The sequence below is a fragment of the Arachis duranensis genome, chromosome 6 (assembly GCF_000817695.3).
Source record: "Arachis duranensis cultivar V14167 chromosome 6, aradu.V14167.gnm2.J7QH, whole genome shotgun sequence".
In the NCBI taxonomy this organism is placed as follows: domain Eukaryota; kingdom Viridiplantae; phylum Streptophyta; class Magnoliopsida; order Fabales; family Fabaceae; genus Arachis; species Arachis duranensis.
The window spans coordinates 86,144,033-86,155,076 of NC_029777.3; the positions used below are offsets into that span (position 1 = coordinate 86,144,033).

The following is an 11,044-nucleotide window of genomic DNA, read 5'->3' on the forward strand; positions in this document are numbered from 1 at the left end:
TATAATTAAATCAATCAGGTAAACGAGTGACCACCGTTAAACTAATAACCAAGGTTTTGAAAACCGGACAGATCATCAAACCGCTCTAGTCACTGGTTTATTGGTTCATTAATCCAACCGATTCAACCGGTGGTTCAACCAAAAAAATCGTTTTAGAATAAAATAATAAATAAACATCCTAAAATATCTTCCAAATTTAAAACACTACACAAAAATCATCAACCAAATTCATATGATCTTATCAAAATACAAACTCAAAAGTTAAATAGTAAAAAAATATCTAAATATTAAATTTTGACTTTGAGGGTTAATAGGATCACTTAACACCTTAGATTCTAAGTTAGAAATGTGAGGAGATAAAGGATTATCAATTTCAAAAGAATGTCGAGCTAGTTCAGTGAGAAAATGTTGATCATTCTATGGTATTATGCTAACTGAACATAAACCTGAACCTTGCAAGATGACCTTTTCGGTTTAATCTTAGGCAGAGTTGCATTCATCTGTTGTAAGAGATCGATCTCTCTTAGCAACAGATTCTTCTTGCCGAGCAAGCCATAAACGGGATCTAGTGTTGTTTCCAAGTTAAGGGGGCTGAAAGGTTCATGGTGAAGACCTGCATACAACAAAAAAAAAATGGAATGGTCAATGATAAATTCTCCTAACTAGTGCGCAAAAGAATCCTCCCAATATAAAATCTCACTCATCTAATCGGTGGTCCTTAGATATGGTGTAAATTACAATTCATGCTATGGCAAGTGAAATTTTTGAATTAGAAGTTTTAAGCACAACATTCAGAGGCTTATATCATTAATCAAAAGGAAATACCACATTCTATCCATATCATACCTTGTTATTTGCAACAGCATGTTCAACAACTAATTGAATGGAATCTGGAGATAAAGTTAGGAAAAAGCCAGCAATGTAGTAATACTTGGCTTTTTCAACTGTTTACACACAAAACATGAACAATAACAAATGTCGGTCATCAGGACTATTCAGATATAGAGATATAAAGGGGTCCAAACAAATAAACTGGGTACCTAATGCCCAATTTTCTGGTCTTTTCAAATGCTCAGACTTGTAGCAATTAGCAGCTGCTAAGTTGGCAACAAGTGACCTATATTTAGAAGCAATCAATAGAAAGCTTCAGATAATTGTCTTGCAATCAAGCACATATAAAGCCAACTACCTATACACTTTGACTCTCCTTCCACTACCATCATCATCATTCATCAGTTTATTTATATATGGTATTGGCAGGTAGCTACCCTACTCATTCAGCAACAACCAACATTTGATTTGATTTCCATTTTTAGCATTCAGCAACAACCATTACAAAACAGCAGCATAACAACAACAGTGTCATAACAAAACAGCAGCATAACAACAACAACAGATTAACAAGTCATTAATCACAAATTCCAAATTCAAAACACTTATCAGTGATCACACAGTGCCACAACAAAACAGCAGCATAACAAGACCAGCAGCTTAACAAGTCACTAATCAGAAATTCCAAATTCAAAACACTGATCAGTGATCGCAAAATCACAGTGCCATAACAAAACAGCAGCATAACAACAACAGCAGCACAACAAGGGGAAAAGAACAATGAAAGTCACAAAAGAAATTAGTAATCCTATTCCTATTTCGTGCATTTAATTACTCATAAACAAAACTCAACTCCACCTGAATTCTTAATTTAACCTTGGTCTTATGGAATCATAAAAAGGAATACATTACATTGCTCTTTCTTCTAAAATTCAAGCAAAAACAAAAAGGAATGGTTTTAGTAGTTTAGTACCTGTTTCAGCATTCGAACAATGTACATTGATTCAAAACTCATGTTATTCTGTTGCATTGTTCTCTAAGGAATCCAGTGAACCTTAGGGCTTCCAACCCCACAACCTCCACACCCACTTTTCGCATCACTTTGCCATTTAAAACCGTAAAACAAACATTTCAGACAAATCCCTGACTGCAACAGATGGCGACAAACAACGGCGACAACACGACGGCCGCCGAGCTGGAGGAAGAAGCGGTGCGCCTGCGACTGGTGACTGCGAACAGGTCGAAGACTTGGAGAACTCCCCTGACTGTGACGCACGAACACTCGAGGAGACAAGCCCCTGACTGCGACGGACGGCGGCAAACACGGCTCCTCCCTGCAGCGGTGGTGGCGGCTAGGGTTTTTCCCGGGTTGAGGCAGGGCGTGTTCTGCTCGAAGGAATAAGGAAGGAGATGGAGAAGCGCGTTTTGTTTCTCCCCATAAAGCGCAAAACTGTGATGTTTTATCCAAACCGGCCGGTTTCTGCCCGGTTCAACGGTTCACATCCGCTTTTATAATTTCCGGTTTTAGACATCAGACCAAACCGTTTATGTCTCCGGTTCGAGGTTGAACTGATCGGACCGGCCGGTCTGGTCCGGTTTTCAGAACATTGCTGAATACTATTCAATAGGTCAACACTGTACAAACAAAATGCAATTCTAATCATTTAATAAGTTAATACTGTACAATCTTACAACTGAGTAGCAAGACCTCTTCTACAATTAAGCTCAACCTAATCACCGAAACAAACCTTCTCAAAACATAACAATTATCAAAATTTATCACAATCTAAACTCAAGCTCAACCTAATTACTGACCAAACCTTCTCAAAGCATAACAATTATCAAAATTTATCACAACTAAACTCATCTAACAAACAGCTCAAAACTCCAGGCCATCAACAAACACCAACTAACATAGGCAACAAAGATCAAAGATATCATCAAATTGAAAAATAAAATAAAACAAAATAACCTTCACAAGAGTTATGGATTTAAGGTGAATCGAAGAGCTTCATCTAATATGTCTTCTCCATGAATCCTAAGATGTGAAGCTCCATATAAGCTTAAGAGTCCCTCGACATCTCTGGCAAATTTTTCATTGAAATTAATAGCATAAAACAGCAGGTTAATACTATCATCCATAACTGAAATTAATAAATCATTCACAAAATTAAAAACAGCAGCAGCACTGCCAGAAAATTAATAGCAGCACAAAATTAATACTACCAACAGCATTCAGCAACAAAAATTATCATTCAGCAACAAACAGCATTTGATTTGATTTCCATTTTAGCATTAAGCAACAAACATAACAAAACAGTAACAAGTAATCCCTAACAATTTATCAATAACAGTAACAATTTATCCCTAACAAAACAGTAACAACTTATCAGTAGCAATTTATCATCAATCAATAAGCCAGTAACAGAGTTAATCAATCAAGAGCAGGCCAGAACAAGCCAGAGTAGTGAGCAAAGCCAATCAACTAAGAACAAGCACTAAGCACTGACAGAGCATCCAATCTCAAGCACAAAGTAAAAAAAGAAAACAGCAACGCATCACTTAATCAATAATCATCAAGCATTGAAAACAAAAACACTAGAAACGACTATCACTGACCATCGAAGAACAAGCACGAAGAGGGTTTGATTTCTGAACAGACAATAAAAAAAAACACGAAGAACAAGCCACTAGCAGTGAGCATTGACCTTCGACGGACGACGGAGAGCTGTTGAGCGCGCGGACGACGGCAACCAGGCGATTCGTGAGAGCGAATAGGGGATGGAGAGCGAACAGGGGTTGGTGAGATCGAAGTAGCGAACGCCGATAGCACGAAGACGGAAGTTCTTGAGTGCAACGGAGGCGGCAGCAGCAGTTTCTCACTCCGACAGACGGTGACAAGATTGGTGAAGGCTAGGGTTTGCTTTCTTTGGTGGAGCTAGGGCATTTGCTGAAGGAAAGAGTTGGAGAAAGGACTGGTAGGGGAACAAAGGCGTGCAATTCCTTTTCTTTCAACGAAGGAAGGAAACGGCGTCGTTTCTTATAAATCGGCCGGATTCCAGTCCAATCTGACCGGCCGGTTCTTAGCCAGTTCAACAGTTCGTATTCGGTTTTTAAAATAGCAATTTCTATTAGTAAACCGAATCGTTTGCGCTGCCAGTTCACGGTCAAACTAGTTTGACCAACCAATCCGATCCGATTTTCAGAACATTGGATCCGATTTTCAGAACATTGGTATTCAGTGATTGGAATTGCATTGTTATAGATGGTGATTTTCTTATGGAATGACTAAGTTTTTATTAGACTACTATTTATAAATTATTTATTATTTTATTATTAAATGGTTAGACCACGATTGAATCAATGAATCAATAAACCAATAACTAAATCGGTCGATGAACGGTCCGGTTTTCACGGTAAGCACACCTATTTCGGAAGGTGCGCCACAAATGGAACCTCATTTCTTAGTTACATAAACATAGTTTCACATGCACTCATCAGCATAGTATCTTAATTTCAAATAATAAATTTATCGCATTTTATAAAATTTTCAAGCTTAGTAATAGGATTTTAATAGTAATGCTTGACGAAATCTCTTACATAGTTTTACCTCCGGGCCCGGGAAGACTAGAACATGTCAATTTAGAAGGATATGTAAGAATTATTTAAATAAAATTAGCATGACTACAAAATTGGGAATATAATTCAACACTTCATTCACATCAAAACTCCTTCCACATTATTAAGGGCTCTTTTTACCAACTTAAACTTCTGATTTAGATCTTTGTTGAATTTGACAATGTACTCTCTACCGAAGAATTCAATGCCTTGTCGAAGACCCTCGAGTTCAGGGGCCACGGCCACACGTGTGAATACATTCCAGACAGTGCTATCGGGGTACTCGAAGATGGCCTCAAACAGCATGCGGAAATGCATAACTCTTCTGGGGGATAACAGGTTGAGATCACTGAGCTCCACAGTCTTCAACACGGCAAGGGAGAGGGTGAAAGAGGAAACCATTTCAACCACAAATTTGGCAAGGTGCATTGACCTCATAAGCTGCATTGAATCAAGTTCCTTAAAGTGGTCCCAAATGCAAAACTGCAAAAACGGTAGGGTAAAAATGAGTCATAAATTAATATGAAGTGCTGTTATGATAACATTAATCAAGCAAAATAATGCAATTCAAATTCGATATCCAAAGCATTTGAGAATTCCTCAGCACTATTTTGTCACAACTGTGCAAGCACCCACATTGGTGCAACTATTGATCACAGTCAAATAGTTTCTCATAATCACCTACCTCTTGTCATATTTTCCATACAGAAAAGCAATATATAGTTCTGTTTCAAATTAGCATTCATACCAGTTTTATAACAAGAGGAACATTACCTGCAGGGTAAACTTGTGATTTTTGTCATGCTCGCACAACTTCGTCGCCAGCACCGTATAATACTTGTTAAAAACTTTCTCTTGCAAGCAACACTCGAGAAGAACCCGCATTATATCTCTGTCCTGTAGCATTAAGAAAATAGATACGTCAACATGGAGGGTCTCATAATTGAAAGAACACAGTTTAGTAAACATAAAAAAAAGGCTGACCTGCTTCCCAGGTAATTCCAATCGAAGAAGCTTCTCAAATGCATCAATATAGTCCTCACCACTCATTATTATACAGAAGATTGCTCTTCTGGCATCTGTGTTCATCTTTTGTGCAGCAGCAAGCTGAAGCATTCGTTGTGTTTCAAGAACATCTTTGTCTATTCTGTTAGCAACTTCTTCAACATTATCTGTTGCAGAAGCCAAATCCCCAGTTAACCACCACTGACCCTTCTTATCAGGATCAAGTAACTTGCTCCATTTAAGACCTCTAAGTAAAATGTCATCCACTCTTAACTGGAAATAACACAAATGAAACAGAAGTCACTGGGAATGAAGAAAAGAATAATCACCAGGAACACTTTTCTTTTCTTCACATCTTTTAAAAATAAAAGTCTTAAAATAAATTTGTTCCCCGCGCCAAAAAAGTAATTATCTTTTACAAGTAATATCTACAAAGAAAGGTGATTGAATAATAAATAATGCCACATAAGAATGCAACCTTCTGCAACCACTTCTTAATCCGAGTGTGGTGTGCAGGGTCCTCCTTTTGTCTTTTCTTGTTGTTCTTGATGTCACATATGGTTTCAAGCATGAACTCCATCTACAAGTGTTACCAAGTAATCAGTGCTGAACTATGTGCAGAAAAACCAGAAAAACCACTTCTCTAATAATAAAATATAGCATGCTCACTCTTTTACTATTTCCCTTTTCATGATTATCTCTGGAGGAAGCCTTCAGGTCATTTGTTGTCTTCTGAACACTAACGATAAAATTTTTCATGGAAATTGGATCATCAGCCCTAATTTTCATTCCACAACCTATAAAGACCAATGGAATAAAGATAAAAGTCAGATATGGTTCATCCATTGGGAATTTCTTATAAGAATATCTAGAGAAGTACATTAGTAACAATTATAAATTCACATAAGCAAAGGAGATAAAAGGATTAAAATATAAGACCAACCCCAAAGACCGAAGAGAATAAACAGACAATGGTAAAATTACATTAGGTCATCAAAATTACACATACCATCCCTCTATTTGACCAGTATACACTCACCTCTCCTCTATTATGTCATTACACTGAATTTGTATTAAAACGAGGAGAAAAAAGGTCAGTTTTAACACCCCCCACAATCTCATTATGCATAGAGAACACATAAAGATAGAATAATAACTATAAAGATTCTTGTTCTTTTAACATTGTTATTTAAGGGTATTTTTCTTATTAGTACACTGGTGACACACACATGTATAAGGATCTGTTAATTACATTAACACCAGAGGACCTAAGTGTACTGTTTAGACGTGCAGTTGGCATAATACAAGGGAGGAGAATGTATACTGGTCAAATAGAAGAATGGTCAAGTAGTTTTGATAAATCTTAAAGGATGTGAGCGCAATTTACCAAAGATACAACAAGTCAACCACCACAAACAAATTAAAACAAATACAAGAGCGAGAAATTAGATAAGAAAACTCCAAGTGCTCAATACACCTATGGAATATTTCATAAGATGCATGTATGGCTTGTAGAATAAAAAGTTGGTCAAATGTGTCAAAAATGCTTCTGAAGAGTGAAAAAGCTTAAATTTTGACTTTAAAATCTGAAAATTTATAGCATTCAGTCCCTTAGGCTGCGTTTGTTTACTAGGGCAGAACACAGAGACACAAAATCGTGTTTGACAGATGAGACATGGACAAAGACATTGGATTCAGAGACACTGAATTAATGTATTTTGTGTCCATCCTGACAGAAACACTAACAAGAGACACAATTTATTTTTATATTTTCTTTCATTATTATTGTTAATTTTTCATAATTATATTTTTTATTATTTTATTTTTCATCTCAAATTTTTTGGATGAAAAAAGATGAGAATAAATTGGATTTTCATAATTTGTTCTAATTTATCACCAAACAGAATACAAGAATACAAAATTGTGTCTCTATCCTTTGTGTCTTGTTCTCAGTGTCTGTTCTCAGAAACAAACGTAACCTTAATGTCAAATTGTCCCACCTCCCCACGAAACAACAAACAAACTGCAGAGGGGGAACATTACAAACTAGAAAAACACCCAAGGGAAAAACAGAAATCTTACACTGTAGGACTGCCAATATGATAGAGACATCTATCTCGGTCAAACGCTTGCTCAACATGACTAGAAAGTCATATATTAAATCACTAAAGCATTAAAGAAGATATCTGTCAGGGTACAGTTAAAAATCACTTAATACTTCAAAATGCTTGGTGCAGTATACCCACCTAGAACAGACCCCAAATATGCATAAATAGGATAAGAGAAGTGTAAGATTCCGCAGAGAGAGATTATCCTCTTTAAGGTACTCATCCTGGAATGAAATATGTGAAGATTATAAACTACAGTCAGTCTGCACAATACAATGAGGCAACAAGGGTGATCTGATGAAGAAACTAAAACTAAAAAAGAATATATATATATAATCAGCATGTTGGACTTCTTTTTCAAGCATTACCTCAAAGCATTTGGCAAAGGATGCCATAAACTTTGCACTGAAGTCAACACCAACTAAACAGGCCATCCCTGCAACAAATGCAGCAAAAACAGCAGCGTACCTTCACCAAAAGAGGAAGAAGGGGAGAGGGATGTCAATTAAACTAAAAGCAACATTGTTCAGTATTCAATGTAAGATCAAAGAGGAGGGATCTGACATACTCAAGGACTGAACACGACATTATGAATTAGTATTATAATATTTGAAGTAGAAAAATATATGATTCTAAACTCAAAATATGAAAATAATTTGTCCTAAACCAACACCGATTTGTGCACAACCTTTTCCTTTCAATCATATATTTCTTCTAAGTTCTACAAAAAACATTATCTGCCTTTTTCCCACTTCTGTGCTGGGTACTCTAGCAGTAAGGCTATAACTAAATTTGAGTATTTGACTGAAGCCCTGTACAATGAATTTAATGGCTTAATAATATTTATCTCTTCATTTAAGGCTAAAACTGAATTTGGTTCAGGATCTTCATTTATTATTATTATCATCATTATTATTTGAAAATTTTTCATCGATAATACAATGCTTCCCAATCAAATTATTTTAAATACAGAAACAACAAATCCACCAAATAGGGTAACTATAATAGAAAGGCTCAAATGCTTAACTGTTCATTGCCCCGTGGCCCACCTGAGCATGATGCCAAAGCCTCCTCAATCATAATGTGTGAAGCAACACTACGTGCAACAGACTGGAAGAGAATTGCATCAAAACTGTTATGGTATAGATTATAGAATAGTACAACTTCTTACGTGGTTATATATTTCATAGAAACAACTTGTCAAGCAAACAAAAACTAAATAAACAAGTTAAATGATTGGGGTAGCAACTACACTGTGCATTAGTACAATATGGTGTAATTTGAAGCATACACAAGGGACAATGGAGCAGTTCAGATGCTTTGACAGTGGACATCCATTCTTTACATAGAGAAAATCATCAAGACCCTTGTTTTTTTTCTAAAAAAAAAGCCAACAGAAACAGCGACAACATATTCTACTTATAAGGAATATTTTTTTTACCAGAATTTCAACCTTCAAGCTAGAGTTAGCAGAAGATCTTTTGACCCTTTACCTTTAAATATTCCAAATTTGAAAAGAACAAGTACATTGTATTGCTCTTCGAGATTAATCATTGAATCTTCATCTTAAAAATGCAGTAAGATTTTTTTTTCTTTTTTAAAAAAGAGACAATTGGTAAGATTTCCTAGTGTCTACCCAAGTTCCCTCTCTTTGCAACTCTTTATTTTCCCATTTCAAAATGACATAACAAAGTTTCTTTCGATAACGCACCACAAATAGACAGATAAGCATTCATTTTCAATACAACTAATGGTGCAGTGAACCTGAAAGATCGCCGACAATTCTCCGGTAATTGATTCAACATTAGATTCAGAAAGCCTATTAAGAAGTCCTACAAAAGAGCTCAATTTAGAAAAAAATCAATACATGGTATACAGTTAGACATGTGAAGCCAAAACTAAATCCTGTCCTCCATACCTCGTATACGTCTTCGTATCTGAGTATGCTCTTCAGGTTCATTTCCAGCACGAGCTCTCAAGTGAGGTGCAATATATTTTCCCTTTTCTTTCTTTGCTGGAACTTCAGCAGAAACATGCTCTGATGCCACCTCCATTGCCTCTGATGCCACCTCCATTGCCACGGATTCTACAGTATTCGATATGCACACATCATCATCCACCACATTATCTTCTTGCTCTTGTCTCAACAACTTTCTCTTCTTATGCTTCTTCCTCACAGTTCCACAATCAGCAACATCACCTAATGCTCCATCTTGATCAGAAGTTCTCATGAGCTCAAATACTCCATTTATTGTCTCTGCTTCCATCCCTTCATTTGGCAGTATTTCCTCCTTACGCTTCTTACTCAACAAGCTCTTCTTCAACCTTTTCTTCGGCAATTCACTAGCACCATGAGTATCCTCTTCTCCAAATAAATCCATAGCAGGCAACATTCCTTCGAGCAATATGTTCAGCCCATCATCCAAACCCCTCAATTTCCCTTCCTTCACCTTAAGCTTCTTGGAAAGCTTCCTTTCCAACTCAAGATCCTTCTTCGCAGCTATATCAGCATCCAGCCCAAAAAACTCTTTGCCACTCTTCTTCTTGGAACTTCCCTTAGAACCCTTCTTCAACTTCTTCATTTTCTTAGCATCAGAGCCACAAATTGCCACTGATACAACATTCTCTTCAGGTGTCACATGTTTCTCAGAATCCGAATCAAACCCTAAACCCTCTTTTTCCTCAAAACTAGTACTAACTGGTTGCTCAAAGTTTGTCTTAGTTTTCCTATCCGAATCATCTTTACTTCTTTTGATAGCTCGAGATTTCTGTAAACAAACAATAATCGTGAAAAAAAGGTTACATTGTTCAAGTGAGAAACAAGGCATAAATATTGGTTTATTTTTTAGAAAAGAAAAAAAGAAGGAAGAGTAGAGGAATGAGAATAGAAAGGTACCTGGTGGTGAAGCCATGATTGGTGTTTGGATGCATTCTTTGCCAAACGGGATTCTTTCCTCAGTTCTCGCCGCGATTTCTCAGCCTCTGTTTGAGGCATTGCGACTCAATATGAGAGAGTGAATAGAATTTTTTTTCCCTTTTCTCCCTCTGTTTCAAAAAGTGGTGATTGATTAATGGGAAGTTCTATGGTGTGAATTAGAAAAAACATCCATACATATAGATAGTGAAGTGCGTACATCAGACAATAACGTGTGGCTTCTTTCTTCTGACTTGCATGGAGAACTGCAAACACAAAAGGCTGCTACTGCAGGTTGATGCAGACATTGTGGTACTTGGGGCAAGTTTAGTTTAAGAAAATTACTATTAATGTAAGTGATTATAATCTTTTAAAATTGGGCTGAAATTTTTTGGACTTACTTAGAGTAAATGGGCTTCTTGTTTTGTACAAAATGAAATTATACAATCTTTTTTGAATTTCTTTTTATCATTATGTTCTAATATAAAAACTGTTTAGATTTTATATTCTTAAATAGATTAAAAAAGCAAGAATGTGCAGGACATTGTTTTGAGCTTTTATAAAGAAA

The 11,044-nt window shown here is 36.4% G+C and overlaps 1 protein-coding gene and 1 long non-coding RNA gene across 5 annotated transcripts; both read right to left on the bottom strand.

Annotated features, from left to right (window-relative positions):
- Positions 1-16: 16 nt before the first annotated feature.
- LOC127748557 (uncharacterized) lies at positions 17-3,829 on the bottom strand. Of its 4 annotated transcripts, none has more exons than XR_008010657.1 (6): positions 3,540-3,829; positions 2,804-2,914; positions 1,805-2,466; positions 1,041-1,117; positions 847-944; positions 17-613 (listed from the first exon to the last, which is right to left on the bottom strand). It is a non-coding gene; the product is annotated as an uncharacterized LOC127748557 (long non-coding RNA). The 4 variants fall into 4 exon arrangements; XR_008010658.1 differs by having other exon boundaries at positions 3,451-3,829; XR_008010660.1 differs by lacking the exon at positions 2,804-2,914.
- Positions 3,830-4,341: 512 nt separating this feature from the next.
- On the bottom strand, positions 4,342-10,783 carry LOC107494405 (uncharacterized). Its single transcript, XM_021125001.2, has 13 exons — positions 10,697-10,783; positions 10,459-10,607; positions 9,481-10,330; positions 9,327-9,394; positions 8,590-8,672; positions 7,931-8,030; positions 7,701-7,786; positions 7,537-7,619; positions 6,124-6,251; positions 5,933-6,034; positions 5,434-5,727; positions 5,224-5,346; positions 4,342-4,932 (listed from the first exon to the last, which is right to left on the bottom strand). Exons 2-13 carry the CDS (start codon positions 10,555-10,557, stop codon positions 4,549-4,551), a joined length of 2,400 nt encoding a protein of 799 aa, XP_020980660.1. The 5' UTR covers positions 10,558-10,607; positions 10,697-10,783; the 3' UTR covers positions 4,342-4,548.
- Between the last annotated feature and the right edge of the window lie 261 nt (positions 10,784-11,044).

Coding starts and splice junctions, on each gene's coding strand:
- LOC107494405 (XM_021125001.2), bottom strand. CDS start 10,557: ATGCCTCAAACAGAGGCTGAGAAATCGCGGCGAGAACTGAGGAAAGAA. Junction 7,787..7,930: donor CCTTTGCCAAATGCTTTGAG/GTAATGCTTGAA, acceptor ATTTCATTCCAG/GATGAGTACCTTAAAGAGGA. Junction 6,035..6,123: donor AAAAGGGAAATAGTAAAAGA/GTGAGCATGCTA, acceptor TAACACTTGTAG/ATGGAGTTCATGCTTGAAAC.